Source organism: Anas platyrhynchos, chromosome 22, assembly GCF_047663525.1.
Source record: "Anas platyrhynchos isolate ZD024472 breed Pekin duck chromosome 22, IASCAAS_PekinDuck_T2T, whole genome shotgun sequence".
Lineage (NCBI taxonomy): Eukaryota > Metazoa > Chordata > Aves > Anseriformes > Anatidae > Anas > Anas platyrhynchos.
The window spans coordinates 2291351-2310914 of NC_092608.1; the positions used below are offsets into that span (position 1 = coordinate 2291351).

Consider the following 19564-nt stretch of genomic DNA (forward strand, 5'->3'; position numbering starts at 1 on the left):
GCGGAGGCGGCGCGGGGCGCGCTCCCAGGCGCCGGCTGACCTCGGGGGGTGGGGGCGCTGCGGGAGGGGGAGAGAGGCTTCGTGCCCGGTGTTTTCGGGGTGAGGGGTTCGCGGGACCTTCTGCCCTGTAGGGAAGGGGTGTGAGGTTGCTGGCGAGCCGGGCTGTGCCGTTCGATGTCCCGGTGCCGGAGCGCTTCGCTGCTCCGGGATGGACGGGAGCGAGCCCCGGGGCAGCCGCTCGCCGGGCGCTGGGAGCGGGCAGGAGGCGGCGAGCGAAGCACCTGGCTCGGGGAAGCCGAGGGGAGAGCACCGGGAAGCTGCGGGGTGCCGCTGCGGTGCACGCGTGGGAGCCAGCTCCGGTAGCAAGCGGAGCGACGGACCCAAATCCAGAAGAGATCGCTGCTGCTGCGAGTCAAGCGGCAGTTCGGCTCGGAGTTTGAGGAGGCAGAGCAAAGTTAACAACAGGTAACTCTTGGCAGTGTGTGCTGACCGTCCTGCTGCTTGCATTAACGTCCTTAAGCAGAGAGCAAACGTTAACCGAGGGTTTGATGTATTCGTGGTTCAGAGCTCTTCCCAGGGCTGAATTATTTCAGTCCTCCAAGGAAGCCTGCGTGCATTGCAAACCCTGATGTTTGTAATAGACTCAGGTGTGGGTTAGGTTGCTGTTGCATGATTCCTCCTAAGCTGTTTGTTAGATGCACAGATTGGCAGATCTGGATGTATCCACAAACCTTTTGTGGCTTCTAAAGATTGTATTTAGCAGTAGTAAAGCAGAATTAAGTAATGCTTTTTGAGAATGCTCAGAAGTTCAATGAGGTGCTTCTGTTGTGGGTTTTGGGTTTTTTTGTTGTTTTTTAAGCAATGTGAGAGTCATAATTCATGCAATGTTGAATTTGCATGTAAAATTACTACGTAGTAGTTAAGCTTCTTTAGTGATTTACGTAGTGACAATATGTTTCTAATAAAATGCCAAAAGGACGATAGTTAGTTAAAATAACTGTTTGTATCTCACCTGTAAGTTTAGAATCCCTCTACATTTTGAGGGTATTCACTGCTTCTGTTTCAGCCAGTGAAATAAGCAAAAGTAAGAAGTGCGAGATTTTGCTTGTTAATAACCTTGCAGCTGCAGGGTTCTACTGCTCTGTTGTAAGTGTAATGAAGGCTCATAAATCATGTGAAGAGTGAAATTTTTGCATCAGGTGTATTTTGAGGACCTCATGGTCCTGTGAATTGTTTTTAATCAGATGCAGGCTTCAAAACTAGAAAGACTTACTTATATAAAGAGTAAGCATTTATTAATGATTTTAATACCAGCAAGATTTAGACAAATCTGTAGTAAATATCAGCTTATTTCTAATTGATAAACATCTTAGTTAGAAGTTTGGTTGCAATGCCTTTGCCATCTGCAACATGCTGGAATTGAAAAGGAGGAAGGTTAGAGGAGAAAGGGTTAGGTAGCAAAGAAGTCAGCAAGATACAACAGCAAATACAGTGAATGGACATCAGGTCTTCTCCTGACATTTTGTGAATTTGAAGCTAAGCCCATATAGCGGTAATTTAGTGAATAATTTTGTGAGAGGGAAAAAAAGCTTTTATACCAGAAATCCCCAGCACAGTCTAACCTTGGTTTTACAGTGATCAGCTGGATTGGAGCCAGTCTCACGAAGACCTGATGACGATGATCCAGGAAATGAAAAAGTGTTTGCCTGAAGATAAAAGGAGATCCAGCAAGCCCAGTACCATCAGTGCTCTCAATTATGCTTTGCAGTGTGTCCAACAAGTCCAAGGTGAGTGTAGGAAAAAAATCGAAGTGCAGAAGCCATAAAGCAGCTTGTTTTGAATAGATACATCTGGCAACAGATAACATTTTAAAAAAAATTGAAGTATTTTACTTAACCTGCAAAGAATTAACTTTTTGAACCATTGATTTTTAATCATGATGTTATCTTTTCTATTTAAGTGCCCACTTACTGCTTCTCTTTTATTCAGGGTGCAGCCGCAAATAGGTGTGTACTAATAACTTGCCATGTGTGTTGAAAAAACAGCGTTCTTGTCCCACCTCAAAACCTTACTGGATAGTCTGTTTTCCAACAAAACTAAGTAGCTAAATTTATTCTTTTGCCATCACATTCTGTCTCTTCTGCTTTCTTGTGCTTCTTTTCTATAACATAAATAGGTCACTCCAATAGTATGATCACTATGCCTTTTTCCTTTGTCATTGAACAGACCTTCCTCATCTCAGCTTGGGCTTTACCTAAAAAGATGACAAAAATATGAGTGCTGTAAGAAATACTTTCAAATTGTCCCCTTACTGACATCCTTGTGTTTGTTTTGCTTTTCCTATTTTTTTTCAATTAGCAAACAAAGAGTTTTTCCAGGCCTTGAATGATCGAAGAGTGTTTCAGACGGATGTGACGACATACAGCATAGAAGAGTTGGTGACAGTTGCATCAGAACACACTCCAAAAAACAGTGTAAGGAATTCAGTAACACTCAAGAGTTCATCATTTGCTATTTCACTTTCCATTTTGTCTCCATGTACCTTTTTCAAACAGAATGTGTAAAAACGAAAAGCACTTAAGTTTTATTCAAACAGATCTTTGTGTTAGTAATGGTAGGTCAGTGCTATTGCTTATCAAAGCTGATTTAGCATACCCAACAGAAGCAAGTGGAAAAGTACCTTTATTTTCTTTTTTCTTGTTTCCTAGACACAACCATGATCTCGTTTAACAACGTTTGTTTTCCAGGATACCTTTGTGGCTGTGTTTTCCCTGCTTTCTGGGCGCATAGTGCATATTTCCAAGCAGGCAGCATCTATTCTAAACTGTAAGAAGAAAGTCTTGGACTCTTCCCGGTTTGTGGAGCTGCTTGCCCCTGAGGATGTGAGTGTGTTCTACACACATACTGATCAGTCCCACCTGCCGCTTTGGAATGTGGAAAATCAAACGGGTATGACTTGATGCTTTATCTGTCTTTCTGTCTTCACAGAATTTGGATAGAATAGTTGTTTGCTTTAAATGCTTATGCTACCAATACATATAGGCAAGTCCAGAGTTGCCACTACAGAAGAATGTGAGACATCAGAGGGTCCCTTCGTGCTAACATGCTAGGGATTCCTGAACTTTGCAAGCCAGTCATATTCGTGTCCATCAGAGCAGTGGCACCCCGGTGGAGCTATTGCCATTTTCTTGCTGTGAATTATTGCTGAATTTCCCTCTCCCCGTACATCTTGATTGTATATGGTTTTTAGTACGTGGTTCCCAAATTTTAGTCTTTGCTTTTCATGGTAATGAACCAGAAAAAGCTTTTTAGATCATGTATATTTCCTCTGAATTTAGCTCCAGGTCAGCAGTTTCTCCAAGCGAGTGGGCTGGACAAGAGAGAAAAATATATAAAGTGGTAACAGACAGTTGAACAGCTAAATCAATTGCTATTATAGAGCAGGTTGTGAGACTTTAGTCTTGCTCCTAAAGCCTGGAGAATGCAGAGTTCAAAATAGTTCTGGTAGGTGTGACCTTTTTTAGGATATGAACTGATACCTTCAATGTATGTTCTTCTTCTTAGACTCTCTGTTTGAATATGCCCAGGTGAAATCCTTTTTCTGCAGGCTCAGGCAAGTACACTGTTATAGTTTTATGTTTATGAGGGCTGGGCCAAGGGAACAATATTGGACACAGCAATTTTCTTGTTATGACTGACCATTGTGAGCTTGTGGAACTCTGTACAAAAATGACTTACAGTGTTTAATATCAATACCCAACAGGATGTTTTGAATATGTTTTTCATAGTGATTGTTAGGAGAAGATGTAATACTTATTCTGTCTTCCAGTAGATCACTGATACATTCACGTTTCAAAAACCTGAGCTCTAAAATCACCCTTCAAGTCTCTCGAGTTCAGCAGGGCAGATCTCAATTTTACTTTGGGGAACTGTTTGTAGGATGCATAAACATTTTGCAATACTTTTTTTTTTTCATGTTTTCATATAACATTTCCTTCTTTTACGTAACAGAACCTTTCACCTGTGTGGGGTTCCTGAGTAAAAATGATTGGTTCTCAGGTGGGAATTGGAAGGTGGCCTTTTAACTATTAGGGTGATGGCATTCAGGAACGGTCTTTCAGAGCGTGTACTGGAGGCAGTGTACATACTGAATTTGAGGGGAGCAACTGTACTGCTGAATTGCTGGCCTGTGATTGCATGGGACCTCAGGAGATTCTTCTTGATGATATGGTCCTGTGTGCTCTGCATAATATCCTTGTGCAGGGTTTTCAGCATTGGCATAAAGCGTTCTGAGCCTTGATAATCAATGTGTAAATCCCTTTTACTTTTTCTCAGGGGTGGTAAAGATCAAGAACAAGAAAAGCATTGTTACCCATTCCGAATCACCCCGTACTTGGTCCACGTGTGTACTTCTGTCCACATAGATGCAGAATCCTGCTGCTTAGCTTTGGCTGAGAAAATTCATTCTGGATATGAAGGCAAGTCAGGAGAGTTTTGTGGAAAACAAGCCAATAGGAAAATACAGTACATGAAAGTCAGCTTCATTTGATTAGAATTTGTTCTTGGGTAGTCTGGCCATTTTAACTTTGAGCATGTAAGTGTGTGCACATATGCATGTGTATCCAAAACATATGCACCTTTGATAGGCCCTGAAACATTTGACCTCTTCTCACTACATTTATATTTTGGAGAAGTCTGTATCACCTAAAAGTTTGTTACATCTCTTTGAGTTAGTGATCAGAAAGCTGTGAACAGTTAAAAAGTTCAGGAGCCTGTAACGCTCTGTCATGAGCAAAAGTTAGATTTTCTGTCTTAATGCATATTTTCTGTTTCAGTAAATACTTCTTTTTCAATTAGCTCCTCGAATTCCTATGGAGAAAAGAATCTTCACCACCACTCACACTCCAGGATGTGTTTTTCTTGAGATAGATGATAGGTGAGATTTGAATCTTAAGAATGGTGAGGTACGTATGGAGAGGTAGCAAAAAGTCCTCTCGGAATGCAGCTGGAAACCCAGGTAAATTATTTGAACTGTGAAGTTGGCAGTAGTTAATGAAACAAATTAGTTTTGTGTTAATTTTCAGTAATTATTTGTGTTAGTTTTCTCATTGAAAAATATCTAAAACTCCAAGAACATAATCTCCTTTAACTAAAAATCTAAAATAGAACAGAACTGCAGTTAGTTTTCAGGGACCTGTGGTAATGCAAGTAGTGGAAAACCCACATCATGCAAAGCTCTGAAAAATTACAATGCAAAGATGCAGTTGCACTGAGTTGGCTTAAATGGATTTGGCCAGACAAAAGTTGTGTCCTGCAAACACCTGAGTGTTCTTACAACCCACTTCACAGCATCCCTGTCAGATTTCTTGCTAGCATTTTGCCTGTTACCTCTTTATGATCACCCATCCTCACCCCCTTTTTTTTTCCTCCATATATGGAAGCACAAAACTGCTTGTGACTTAAATCTCCAGGAACAAAAATGTTTGTCATTGGTATTTACGTGTTTACATTGCACTGGAAGATTATCAGATGGTTTGGAAAATGTTCTGTAGCTTTAGTTCAAGCTGTTGCGGATCATGCACGGGGACTTTACTCACAAGCAGCGGTTTAGGGATGTAAATAGTCAAGACTAAATTGTAATCAATGATAACATGTTTCATTTCAGAGCAGTGCCTTTGTTGGGTTACTTACCTCAAGATTTAATTGGAACATCCATGCTGATGTATTTGCATCCAGAAGATCGTCCTTTGATGATCGCTGTTCACCGTAAAAGTAAGTACGGTTGGCTTAAAAGGTATTTTTGTTCTTTTTGACATTCTTTCATTCATGTATTTTTTATTGTGTGACAAAAATAAAGAAATTAAAGCAACCAATTTGATGTCAAAGCAAATTCAAAACTAGACTTCCAGACTTCTCCAGTCCTGCATGTTTGTGCTTTCATTGCTGTGTCACAATGTAAACTAAACCTTGTTTCTTGGTTGTTTTTGCTCAGTCTTGAAGTTTGCTGGCCAGTCCCCTTTCGAACACTTACCCATTAGATTTTGTACTCAAAATGGGGATTATGTCATACTGGATACCAGCTGGTCCAGTTTTGTGAATCCATGGAGCAGAAAAGTGGTGTTCATCATTGGCCGACACAAAGTCCGAACGTAAGTCAGTTGTAGAACTGAACTGAACTAGAGCTGATGTTGCTGATGTTTGGGGATGGCCTTCTGACTTCTCAGTGATCTTTTCTTCAAGGCCTTCTAGAATGTGAATTTGTTTTATAAGTGACGGAGGCAGAGGGGTAGATGCTTGTCAACCTTAACTCATGTTATTGTGCTGGTGTTCTGTCTTCTCCAAATCCTGGGGCTTTATGTGAAGCACTGCCTTCATATCACAGCCTCACTACCCTGGCTTAGTTGTTGGTGGAACAGATGACATCCTTTTGTGTTGGTTCAGGGAAAAAGTCAAAATGAAATACAGATACTTTAAAAAAAAAAAAAATATTTTCTAACTCTGCTTACAGCTACCTTTTCTTCATCAAATTAGAATTAATAGTGAAATTTTGTTGGCTCTCTAGAAGCCCTCTGAATGAAGATGTCTTTGCTGCAAGAAATAAAGAAGCAAGCAGTGTTGAGAAAGAGATAAGAGAATTGCAAGGACAGATTTACAAGCTGCTTCTGCAGGTAAAGATGATGAAAATTTCAAAACAGTGGTTGGCCTTTTGAATGAGAGAGGCTAAAGAAGTTGAATTTTGTTTAGCAAATTTCTTTGGGGGTGATCTTCTAAAGCATCTGAAAGGAAAGTTGTAATTGGAGACAGGCTTGTGTGTGTGCCAGGTTTAAAAATCTAGCTCTGGGTGGCCCACCTGATTAGAAAAACATTTTGACCTGTTTGCCAAATCTTTGTGTTGAAAGATAAATCTGCATCCTGAAACAGCTTTGAGGATGGTAGAGAAATTTTTCCCAAGCAAGTGGTGGAACCCAAAACAACACTGACTTCTCATTTATTCTTGTTGTTGTTTACTTTGAGTTACGTGTTGCAAATTATGTTGTTCCCTTCTCTTTAATCTCTAAGAGAATGATTCTTTTTTTCCCCTCTCCACTAATACAGCCAGTTCATAGCAGCATTTCCAGTGGTTATGATAGCCTTGGTAGCAGTGGCTCTTATGAACACTATATCAGCATATCGTCTTCGAGTGACTCCAATGGGAACTGTGCAGACGAAACACAAGAACCAGTAAGTATTTAAATGTGTCAATGCCTGCCTGGTAGAAAATGCTTATTGTATACATATGCACTATACATCATGAATTTTACTGAAGTGGAAACATACAGCTATGTTCAAGCTACATGTACTTAAATTGGTCAATTATAGACCGCTGGTTTTTGTTCTTAATATTGCTGATTAAAAAGAGCAGATAGGTGCTACAGTAGTTGACTACAGTAAATTGAAGGCTTGTGTAAAGATCAGCCTTCTCAAAGAACCAGTGGATTCCATCTTTGTGGTCTCCTATAGCCTCTTTTTATTCATTTCATTCTGACTTCACATTTTTTACTTATCTCAAGATAACCTTGCAACAAGTATGTGCAGATGTCAACCGAATAAAAAATCTTGGGCAGCAGCTGTATATTGCATCATGGAGCAAGCCACAGAATGGAAATGAACAGGCTATGAGTTCAGAAATGCTAGGAGGTGAGTTAATGTAATTATGATCTCTAAGTTAACATAAACTCCTGTAGACCTGGAGCCATGACGTTGGCTGTCTGGTGTTACACTGAAGCACTTAAGTTAGCATCTTAACATGGCTTAGATCTGGAAAGTAGTCATTTCTCTGTGTGTGTGGTTGTATGTTTTGTTTGTTTTTGTTAACTCAGCAGATAGAATGACTGCTCCCTGGGATGTGGAAGAATGTACTTGTCTCTCCAAGTTAATACTTTTTTATTTTAACGCTTTCTAGTGAAAATGTACACTTGTTTGTTGCAAATATAAGTCTAATGTGGAAGCTTCCCTTAGTTACTGATTGTGGACTCTCAAACAAGCCACAGACCAGAGGCTGGAAAATGCTCTGCTCCACTTCCCTTTGAGATAACAGTTTGCTCATTGTGTGCTCAATATTGCACTATTGCAGGTTATTTCCAGTTAACGCCTAGCACAAATACATGGAGAAGAATGGGTGCTTCACCAAAGATGATAGGAATCTGTATGAAAACATTTTGGATTGTGATATTTTTTTATGAGTTACATTTATATACTATTCTGACCAGTGTATCTAAGTTACAAAAAACTAGAAATTACTGTTAAATAACAGATCAGATCCTGTGATGTGTCAATTCAGAGAAGAATATTAATTGAAGTTTTGTTTACAATTGACAGCCTTTGAAATATTATTGACTTATAAATCTAATAAGATGTGATGCATGCATCTTTTAGCTCTTTTGTATTTTTTAGTTTTATTCAGTTCCAATCAGTTTCTTAAATACTATTTTCTTTCTATGCGCTTGTCTTTGTGATCACTAGATTATTCTTAGTGGATGTTTAAGGTTTTGGGGGGCTTCCCTTTTTTCTTTCTTCATCCTCCCTTGCTTCAAAATGTAAGAATTGAGGTGAAAATGCAGAATAACTTGGTAATGAGAGCTGTGCTGTGATAGACTGTATATTCCCATGTGTGTGTCATTGGAAGTACTGGTTAGATACCTTTGAGAGTAGTCTTTGAGAATTTCTTCTTTTCTAGGGAGGAGACACAGTGCTTCCTGTTTTCTCCAGAGAGTGAGAAGTGATAGCACAGAAGAACCAGGCAATATACTTTATGATGATTCAAAGAGGACTCCACTTGTTCCTTCCTATCAGCAGATTAATTGTGTTGATAGTATCATCAGGTAATAAACAACGAAGCAATTACAGCGATCCAGGTTTAAGATTAATTCATGGAAGTTAACAATGGGAGCAGTTTGCATTGGTGTAGACTGTCAGGGTTTTGACTTAAAATTCCATTTTGGAATGTTTCTGCATTAAATATGTTAATGGTATCCTTATCACATTTCTCAAGAAAAATGGAATGTGTCTGAAAAACTCCTATGGTAATTAAAATTTTAATTTTATTCTTCAGTCAACTATTGTATATACATATATATGAACTATATTACCAACTATTAGACATTTTAATGATTGAAACATCCTTGATAATATAATGCTTGACTGAAAGTATTTATTTTCTGCAGTCGCATAAAGGGAAACATGAGTGAAAAAATCAAGTCAGTGTGCACGTTTTTTCACTTGCTTTATCAAGAACACGAATTTTTGATCACTGCAGTAAAGCGCATACGCTCATGGTTACCTCAGTTTTGTGCTTAGCTTTAATGCTTTTCCACGGAAGCAAAGGAGCACCGCAGTTTTGCTTATGAACAAGTGTCATTGCTTCTATTAAATCTGAGAGATGTACGTTTTTGACCTTTAGAGGTTGATGTTCACTTTTTGTTTTCAAAAGATGAATATATCAATAATTGTGCTTAAGCAGGAATATTCAAAAAAAAAAAAAAAAAAAGCATGTTTGAGGAAAAATTTCAATTGTTTCCAACTAACAGATAAGGTAAGTCTCCAAAGAGAAACAGAAAATTAATTTTTATTTAAAATACTCTTTGGAAGGCAAGTGTATGTTCAGAGCTTCCTGCAGTGAATTTCAAATGCTAGTTAACAGTACCTACACCTGTAGTTTGGATTGTTCAATTGTTTCTCTCAGCAAACTGGATAAAAAAAATTGAGTGGGGAGAGTTTCCTGTAATACACTTGTATTTCAGATATCTAGAGAGCTGCAGTATTCCGGTATTGAAAAGGAAATGTAAATCTTCTACAAATACATCATCATCATCTTCAGATGACGACAAGAAAACCCAGCAAACTCAGCAGGAATTCAAGGCATTGGAAGGTAATGCAAGGGATACTGACAATCATCATGGAAATGCAATGATCTATTTTTGATATGCTGCTCTTGTATGTTTCAAGGTTTCTTTCTGTTTTTTTAATTGTTGTCACACAAACGGCACAAATATTTTGGTTACAGGTAGTAAATAATTTGTTTCATTTGTCCAAATCATACAATTAAGAGTAAGCAACAGTAATAAGTCTTTGAATTTAGAATGCATCATAAGAAGTACTGTTCGCTGTTGCTAAATAAACCTTCTCTTGCTCTTTATTTTTATTCCATATTTATGTATTAAACATTTAACATTTATGGTACATTTATGTATTGAACATATGTTTAACAAAGTGCGTGTTCGCACTTGTGTATGAATGTTATATTTATTTATATATAAGACTGTCTTGTTTAACAATGTGCATAGCGAGTGGTTCCTTCTGATCCAATCATATTTGATGATTTCAGAGCAATTGTAGTGCTTGGACAGAAATTCCGGGTAGAAATGTTGTCATTTACCAGTAGATACTGCTGTCTTTTCATCAGTTAATTCCCAAACTCCAGTATCTGCTGATGGGGAAGAGATGCTGAAAAAGCAGACAACTGCAGGTGTCGTGGGAGCTCCTCTGGCAGACCTGACCCTGTCCAAGTCTCCAAGTGTGGTATCTGCCACTAGCCAGTGCAGTTACAGCAGCACTATAGTGCACGTCCCACACCCTCAATCAGGTACTATTGGCTCTTGGAAAGCATTGACTTGACTCTAATTTTTTTTTTTTTTTTAATTTAACAATGTCTTCAGACTGAAGTATGCAGTGGGAAATCTTTGTTCAAGTCAAGTACGTTCTCATGAATGTATGATCTCTGAAATACAATGAAAGTACTTTTAGGGACACTGTGAAGAAAACTTGAGCCTGGAAATGTTTACGATGTTTTTATAAAACCTTTTAATACAATACAATTTGATATAAACTTCCAAAAGTTTGCACTGTTTCCTTTCCCCTTTAGCTTCATTGCGCACAGCAATATGCTGTTGTTCAGCAACTGTGAATGAAAGCAAAAATGACTAATGGGCCAATATTACTTAATCTTAATTCAGAAAGAAACATAAAAATGAGAACAATTGCAGTTAAATACTAAGAAAGTATGAAGAAAGAAACGCCTCTGTAACTTCAAAGTAATTTAAAATAATTTGCTCAGTTCGTGTTAGTATAATTGTGTGTATAATTGAGTGTAAAGGGTCCCATGTTCCATCCCGCACCTCTGCAGTCTCTATTTGCTTGGTAGCTCAGACATGTTTATTTTTTGTGTAATGCTCTGGGGTATCGTGGGAGACCAGAAGGTCAGAGCAAAGAATGAATGATTTATTTTCTTCCTTCTTCAAAGAAGTGACTACAATGGAGGATGCTGCTGTTGGAAATGAACAAATGGAACTGCCTCCTGTGAATGAGCTCATTATGGTGCCTGAGGAGTTAAAGCCTGTTGGGCTAACAAAAGAGACCTTGTCAGCCCACACTCAAAAGGAGGAGCAGAACTACGTGGACAAGTTCCACCAGAGGATCTTGCTCTCTCCATTTAGGACTTACCTTCAACAGGGTAGCAGAAGTAACAATGGACATTCCTGTGGTCAAGGTAGGCAGCACCTTTAAGAAATAAAGATGTACTAGACTTACTTTAAAGACCAGCTTAGCAATGGGCTCGTGTTCTCCTTTGTGTGATTTAGTGAGAACCTTACTACGGTTGCAAACAGAATACTTTGTTCGAATTGCCAAGACCTGACAATGGCATTGCCCATACAGAAGTTCTGCTCCATCTTGAATGTTGCTTTCTTAAACTTTTCACAAAGCACCTAAGTACTGCAATAAATACTGCAAATCCCAAGTAGTTTATTGCCTTCTGCTGAAGAACTGTAGAGGATCTGATTGGATTAATATAAGAAAATTGATTATATGAAGGCAAATATTGTTGATATTTGGTATGAACAAGTCCACCACTGTAGTACATGGAAGAATTATCCAGAAGAAAATCATCTCTTTGAATAAGCCACACTTTAGTTATCTGGATGTTTCTCCGTACTTTTCTTTTCATTGTCTATTTTTCTTCCTCCTTAGGAGATTCCCCTTCATTGGAGAGGAGTACAGCTAGCTGCAAAAAAGGCAAACATGGAAAATTCAAGTGCCAGAAACCTCAGAGACAGTCCTTAGATAGCCACTCTCATAGTAAAAATAGAAATACATGTAGTCTTCCACGTGAGAAGAGAACAATTCAGAAACAGTCATTTTTTCCCTCAGAAGTATCCTGTCAGAGCTCCTCCACTATGAATGTATTTCCTCCTGTGGGATTTCCTGTCTATTCAGATCCACGATCTAGTTTTCCAGCCTCTCTTGTAGGAGAGGAGCTTGCCCTTCACTCATTAAAACCTGAGCCAACGTCATTGTCACAGCTAAGCTGTGAAGCACCATCGTTCCCAGCACTTTATCCCCCAAACTTAGGCACGTTTATGGCTGTATTTTTTCATAGTTACCCCATGTATTCTCAGCTGCCTCAATATGCCTTTCTTCCTAGCCCTCAGTACATTTATCCCCCTTCTTCATATCCATGCGCAACACTACCTCTAGCTCCCCCTCCTGCTCCATCAGCAGTAGCCCCAAACTCTGTGAATCAGCCCTTTCCAGCCTCTTCTGCCACATTGACTGAGGAACAGCAAGAGGGCCGGCATCACTGGGCCCTACAGCTGAGTAGCTCACGAGGCAGCTCCCCACTTCAACTGGATTTGCTTCAAGAAGAGCTGCCAAAACCTGTGGAGCCTCCCATCAATACTGATGTTAAAGCACAAGCAGAAGCTAAATGTGTAAGTAACATGGATCTCTAGTGTTGAAGAGAAACTCGGACTTTCACGGTGTTCAGTCACCAAAACCAGTGATGATCTATGTTTCAGGGTCAACAGATTACCTTTTTTTGGCCACTGTTGTGGTCTGTAGACTGCAGAACATAAATAGCATAGGAGGTGGAGAAAGCTTTTTATATTTGAGCTCCTAGGAATTTGTAACACTACAGTCCAGGCACTAAGAAAATGACATAAATGTGAGATGTGGTGTAGACTCCCACAAACTGCTCTTGCTCGGTACTTTGGCAGCATTTTTCTTTATTAAATTGTTGTCAGGAAGTTGGGGCGGGTATTTATGCATGTGGAACTTGGTTAGGACTACACCATTCACGTCTTTTTTTCACCCAGTCTCACAGTCTCTGTGGAGAACCAAAACAAAGGGAAGATACTTTTCTAATTACTCTGTCTCCCAGGGATGCAGCTAATGAAAGAACAGGGATCCTGTGTGGGTTGGTTTCCATGCATGGGTATAGAAAAGGCCTCTCCAACTTCGGCTGTAAACTCAGAGGCAGGAAGCCGAGCTCTGCAGGCAAGGAAAAAAACGTTGGCTCCTCAACCCAGATTGGGCTGAAAAGGCTGGATCAGCTGAAACTGCAGAGTAGGGTCCTGGAGTTGGTGTACCGGTAGGTGCTGAAGCAGCAAGCTTAATGTAGTAAATAGGGGAAGACCCTTTCATTTTCCTTGTAGTGCACTGTTGCTTTGTGTGCGTGGCTGCTTCACGCCATCTAACTGAATGTGAAAGGGACTGACGCTATTGTCAGCAAAAGATCTTGAGTTAATATGAAAGTACAGTGTCTTGACAGAAAACCAGTAGGGAAGGATTTACAGCAGACACCAGTAAAATAGAGAGTCCAGACCCATGTTGTTTTCACCCACTAAGAGTGTCATCCTGGGATCCAGATATCCAGTCATTTTCAGAGCTAGAAACTCTAGCTATGGAGCTGACCTGAGAACTTAGTAAACATGTTACAAATTCAGTGGATGCATGACCTTCCTTTCTCAAGATAAAGGGTGATTTCCATGGCTGTGTTCTGTTTTTTTGTTTCCAGGACAATGCTCCAGAAGGTGGTGGTAACAGCGCTAGCAGCCATTGTGCTTCTAGTGAATTTACTGACCACCAACTACATCAGGACTCACAGTCGGGCACAGGTTCAGCACTATCAGGCAGTGGATCAGCTTTATTTAGTTCTTTAGTTCTGCTGGCTCGGGAGGGGCGCCCTAACGCTACATTTTTGGCATGCCCTGGGAACCAACATGGAGGACCGGCCAAAGACTACAGCTCCCGGCATGCTGCGGGGCACAAATCTTTGCCTCCGCTACTGCGCATGCTCCAACCCGGTCCTGCTGCGGTACCTGTTTTCCTACGCTAGGTGGGAGCAGAGCGACGTGCCGCTACTGCGCATGCGCCCCGCCCTTCTGCCTGCAGTACTGCCCTGTTCCCAGCAGGCGGCAGCAGAGATCCGGCCGCTTCTGCGGCTCCTGCCCGCCTGCAGTGGCGCTGCTTGGCCAGCAGGGGGCGCGCAGCACGGCCACAGCTCAGGGCCCCTCAGCGAAGGAAGCGGAAACCCCCGGCAGGAGGCCTGGGGCGGAGCCGCTCCGTGCACCGCGATCGCGGACGGGGCCCGGCCGGCGCCATGGTGCAGCTCGGTGAGTACCCGCCGGCTGCTGCCCGCTGGGTGCCTCCCGTCCCGTAACACCCCCCCCACCGTGCTCTCTCCGCAGGCAGCCGGCTCCTGAAGGGCTACCGGGGCGGCCACGTCGTGATCCGTTTGGCCCTCGGCGGCTGCACCAACCGCCCCTTCTACCGCATCGTGGCGGCGCACAGCCGGCGAGCCCGGGACGGCAAATACCTGGAGCAGCTGGGCTGCCTCGACCCCCTGCCCAACGCCCGGGGCGAGAAGGTGGCGGGGCTCAACCTGGAGAGGCTGCGGCACTGGCTGGGCTGCGGGGCGCAGCTCTCCCGGCCGGCCGAGAAGCTCCTGGGTATGCAACGGGGCGGGGAGCGGGGCTGGGAGCCCCGGGGGGAGGCTCGGCGAGGCTCAGCTCCGCTTTTCTTGCAGGGCTGGCGGGGTTCCTGCCGCTGCACCCCATGACGGTGACGGGCGCCGAGAGGTTGCGGAGGCGGCAGAGAGCGCAGGAGGCCGCCGTGCCCACCCCTGTGGTGGGCGGCTCGCAGGAGCACGGAGAGACGGCCTGAGGGGGGCCCCGACCCCCAGGTGTGTCACCGAGGGGGTCCCGGGGCTGTGGGGGTCGGGCCCGGGGTGCGGTGCATGCCCTCCCCCCCATGCACACACCCTGGCATGTCTGACTGCATTAAAGTGGCATCCGTGCATGTGCTGTGCTCTCCGGACTCGTGACTGTTCCTGTCACCATTACAAAAAGCCATTTCTAGTTGCTGCACCTCAACTATAAAGTAAGCAATGCTGCCTTTTTTCTCTCGCTCTTTTTTTTTTTTCCCTTCTCCACGGATTTGGTGCAACTTCGAAGGAACTCTGCAGAATGGTGCCATACTTTTTTTCCCTGGACACCACCAGTACCACTAAAAACCCCAAATTAACATACATTGATGCTGAATTTTCAATATAATAGGAAATGTAATATATACTCCATTATGCAATGCGTTTGGGTATAGTGATAGTTCTATATTTATGTGTAGTTCATACTCTTACTTACAGAGGGAAGACATTACCATCAAACAGAACCATAGAATATCCCAAGTTGGGATGGACTCACAAAGATCGAGTCCAACTCCTGGCACCTCGCAGGACTGCCCAAAAAAAAAAAAATCAAGCCGCGTTTATGAGTTCATGGTCTAAATGCTTCTTGAACTCCAGCAGGCATAGTGACAGTGTCCAACCACCCTCTCAGTGGAGAATCTTTTCTTAGTAGGCATTGGCAAAATACACTAATATATACATAGACATATACATTGAGAAATACATTGTTTTAATCAATTCTGATTTTTTTTTTAAGATTGTTTGCAACACATAATGATCTGCAACTCCAGCTACCTAGAAAAGGAAAGTGCTCGTGATCCATTCAGTGCAACAATGCTGTCTACAAAACTTAAAAGGAGAAAGCATTTTGAGAACTAATTATCACATTGTGGAAACAAAACAATCATTTTTGAGTTTAAAAGTATGGTAAGATAAGGAGGAGAAAATAAGGTTACACAGCAGACTAAGAAAAGAAAAATTCCACAAAGCCAACTAGTCAGATTGTTAGAAATCACTCAGAAGTGCCAGATGTACTGCTCATACACCAGTTCCAGTTTTACCCCAAACATTCTTGGAGACAGATGCCACATTATAAAGGAAACATGTCACAGATATTCCTGCAGATGTGACACCAGGTATGGAAATGTAAGCCCAAACAAGGAAAATAAAGATGAACAGTCATCAACCCGATATTCATTTCTCTCTGAATGCTTGACTTCCTAACTTCTGTAGTGTTCCTCCATTTAAGTAAATACTGAATAGCATGAAACTTGTCTCTCACTTAAAAAAATAAAAAAATAGTAGGGCACTGATGATAAAAGTGAGAGGTTCTTAGGAGTTGTGCATTATGCTTTCAAGCACTAGAGTACAGTAAATCACAACAGCTAAATATTACAGAAGTTATTTCTTCTTGGCATCACACATGAAGCATTAAAAAAAAAAAAAAAAAAACATTGAGGTGAACGGTCCAGAACAACTCATTTAAAAAAGAGAGAGCCTTCAGAGAAACTGCTTCTTCTGGACTCAGCAGACAAGAACAAAAAGAGCCTCTATAAAGAGATGCCACGCATGGCACTCCTGATACTAGAATGCCGATCAGCCATGGTAAATCTTGGCTCACTACCTGAATATGAAGGCAGACTGATAGGAATCCTAGACATGGTTCTAACTTTTATTTGTTTTCATCTTTGCTCTTCACTTCAAGTACTCCTGAGCTTAACTGGAACTTGTATAAGATTTCAGGCATTTACTTCCAAAACAAGAATAGTTAAGAATTCGCACAGGTAATGAAACCCCACTAGTCCAACTCTACTAAGTCTTAGTAGTTTCAATGAGATATAAAAGATGTGGCTCTAGCTGACAAATCATTAATCCCTAAAATGTCACATGGTACAACTGTATGAAAAACAAGGATGATGTGCTACAGGCTTTCACACAAATGATTATTTTTTTAAATATTTTTCAATCCAATCTTGAGTGTAAGCTTCTACCCAGGAGACCTTGACGCAAGAAAAAAAACCTTCTGCCCAAAGGTGTTTTGCAGACAACTACCCATCTCCCTGCTAAGTCACTGCAAGCTGTTATAATCCCAGTTAAAAGTCTAGTGTAGGAAGAAATACGTACTCATCAGGAACCATCAGTGTGGACGAGAGTCAGAACCCAGAGAGCAGGGCTTGAGAGCCAGGCCCCTGCAGCTTCAGCCCCTAGCAACTTCTTGGAGCTGTTCTGCTGGCAGGAGCTCTGTACATGTAGGAGCCCAGAGACAGCCCTTAAAAAGAGTACTTACACTACCAAAGCAAGACCAGTCACTCTCAACCTTCCCAAAGTTTTGAAAAGTACCTTCCAAGGCCAGGCCTACCATGGGTAGAGACTGGGACCCATGGGTTGGCCCCACTACTCCTTGAGGCCCCGGCAGGAGTTTCCACAGCTCTCAGCAACCAAAGGCCAGGCCACTCTGCCTGGCAGCGAGGAGGAACCTTCTGCTCACAAATCTGGTAAAGCACTGAGGTCACAACACTCCCATGGCAGTGGAGCCCCATAGCTTGCTGACTCCCAAGAGATCAGGGTCCCCCTGCCTGGGCAATGGAATTCTGTGTTCCCTGCCTCAGGCCAGGTAACACTGTTGCCCCCAGGAATCATGCCCCTGCAGGGTGGCTGGAGGGGAAGGCCCTAGGCTGCCACCTAGGGTTCCTACCACGGTAGCCATAGACCCTGGGGACAAAGATGGGCCTCTGCCACCTCAGGGGAAGGTGGAGTGGTACCCTCTCACGGGCAGGGGAAAGCTCAGCAAAGCTGGTGCTTATCTTTCTGTGGTTTCCCATGCCCACTGCCAGCACAGTCACCCACGTCCCACCACCATCCACTACCATCCTGGGGATGCAAAGGCCCACCATACCATGATGGGGAAGGACAAGGATGATGCAATGAGGCAGCAAAGGCTGTGGCAGCTTCTCTCATTTATTGATCCTGTGCACATGGCAGGAGTGGGCGCTGCTCCTCGGTAGGTGGCAGCTCTTCAGCGGGTGGTATTGGCTCATAGGTGACGCAAAGGGAGGAGAAGAGGCAGCCCAGGAAGGACACCAGGCTGGCGAAGTACATGGCACCACTGGCACTGCCCACAGCTGCTGTTAGTGGCCCCATGGCCAGGGACACCAGGATCTGTGCCAAGAAGTACTGGCAGCTCAGCAGGGAGATGTCGACACCCATCCCACGCCGCATGCCCTCTGCCTTCAAGCCTGTGAACTACAGGGGACAAAGTGTGAAGGAAGTACCACCAGGAGCCCTGTCTCCCACGCTGCCCAGGGCTCACCTCACAGCTCTGATAGTAGTCGCAAAGCAGGGAGTAGGGCAACGTGCAGAGAGTGGCGAAGAGGACACCATAGGTAGCACACAGTGACAGCACCACATAGATGTTTCTGGACAGCGTGGACAGCCCTGTACCCAGCCCAAAGGCCAAGTATGCAATGAAGTACAGTGTCCGTGTGCTGAACCGCTCCTCTAGCTTTTCCAGTGCAGCTGCAAGACAACAGCACGGCATTTGCAATTAACAGTGACTGTCCCCTGCCATGCACTAGGCTTGAGGAGTATACCTCCAGGCTCCACAGCCTAGCTATCTGGTTGCCACAGCAGCAATCATTACAGCTTTGCTTAACTGGTGGCTCGCATGCAAGCACCAAGATCCCCTTCCAAATCCTCCCACTGCCACAACGCAGCTATGTGCAACATAAATGCCAGACTACTTGTTGCAGAAACACCACTTCAGGAGCAGGTGTATCTCTGACAGCAGTGGGTGGGATGGCTGTACACTTAGTACCTGAATAGAAAGCAGCACTGAATGCATAGATGCACATTCCCCAGCAGCCCATGGTGACCCCAGCGTTGTACTTCTGATACTCATCTGAGTTGTGAGGTGCTTTTGGATTCCCTTGAAACACTACTTCTCCCATGAAGTCAGTATAGAAGAGCAACATCCCTTCAAATGAAAGCCATCCTGAAAGAAGCCAGAAATAACCCATCAGGATTACAGATCATCCATTTTCTCTCGTAAAACATGAACACTATTAGCCACATTGCACAACCTGTCTTCAGTTGTGATTTGTAATATATTACATACATAATGTTTAGCCACATTTATGAGGGACTGCTGTTCCCTGTGCATTATGCTGTTTGTAAAAGTTGTTCATGATTTTAATGATGAAGATTTATCTTTTGAATTCACACGTGGAATCTGACAGCCTGATTACAGGTCACAGAATTTTGCAAGTTTAGCAAGAGAGCAAAATTGATTACAGCAGTCTGAACTGCCTTGCTGAATTTCACAGAGTAGTTCATCATATGTTAGTTTCAGGGTGCTGTTGTCCTCCTACACTTAGCTAAACTAGTCTTACAGGCACACCTGTAGTGTTGCATTCTGTGCCCCCTCACAGCCTGTTCTGTTGCCCCTATATATATGGTGTCAAAGGGAGGAAAGCAAATGCTGGTCTCATTTGTAAGCAGAGAAATACATCTAATCTTGTTGCATTCTGCTCAGTAACTGCAGTTTCAAAGCATTAGAAAGCACACTGATGC

General features: G+C 42.7%; 3 protein-coding genes across 11 annotated transcripts in view; 2 read left to right on the forward strand and 1 right to left on the reverse strand.

Moving 5' to 3' along the window:
- Positions 1 to 2: 2 nt before the first annotated feature.
- On the forward strand, positions 3 to 14275 carry PER3 (period circadian regulator 3). Of its 3 annotated transcripts, none has more exons than XM_013103947.5 (18): positions 3 to 465; positions 1636 to 1787; positions 2359 to 2474; positions 2748 to 2949; positions 3565 to 3613; positions 4336 to 4478; positions 4858 to 4936; positions 5666 to 5772; positions 5993 to 6149; positions 6563 to 6668; positions 7096 to 7221; positions 7551 to 7677; positions 8717 to 8861; positions 9780 to 9907; positions 10442 to 10621; positions 11282 to 11524; positions 12004 to 12743; positions 13829 to 14275. In XM_013103947.5, the coding sequence occupies exons 1-18, from the start codon at positions 209 to 211 to the stop codon at positions 14147 to 14149; spliced, it is 3378 nt and encodes a 1125-aa protein (XP_012959401.4). In that variant the 5' UTR covers positions 3 to 208; the 3' UTR covers positions 14150 to 14275. The 3 variants fall into 3 exon arrangements, with proteins under 3 accessions (XP_012959401.4, XP_005024303.4, XP_071883159.1); XM_005024246.6 differs by having other exon boundaries at positions 5 to 465; positions 11279 to 11524; positions 13829 to 14271; XM_072027058.1 differs by lacking the exon at positions 13829 to 14275 and having other exon boundaries at positions 9 to 465; positions 11279 to 11524; positions 12004 to 13751.
- Positions 14276 to 14282: 7 nt separating this feature from the next.
- On the forward strand, positions 14283 to 15218 carry MRPS16 (mitochondrial ribosomal protein S16). The gene is made up of 3 exons (XM_027443422.3): positions 14283 to 14426; positions 14502 to 14762; positions 14840 to 15218. The coding sequence occupies exons 1-3, from the start codon at positions 14414 to 14416 to the stop codon at positions 14974 to 14976; spliced, it is 411 nt and encodes a 136-aa protein (XP_027299223.1). The 5' UTR covers positions 14283 to 14413; the 3' UTR covers positions 14977 to 15218.
- Positions 15219 to 17935: 2717 nt separating this feature from the next.
- The window catches only part of SLC45A1 (solute carrier family 45 member 1), a 43568-nt gene continuing 41939 nt past the window's right edge, over positions 17936 to 19564 (reverse strand). For all 7 annotated transcript variants that reach the window (XM_027443364.3, XM_027443362.3, XM_021275510.3 and 4 more), the window contains 3 exons: positions 18810 to 18986; positions 18306 to 18511; positions 17936 to 18238 (listed from right to left, as the gene is read on the reverse strand). In XM_027443364.3, the coding sequence (XP_027299165.1) occupies positions 17954 to 18238; positions 18306 to 18511; positions 18810 to 18986 (668 nt within the window). In that variant the 3' untranslated portion in view covers positions 17936 to 17953. The remainder of the gene's footprint in view (positions 18239 to 18305; positions 18512 to 18809; positions 18987 to 19564) is intronic.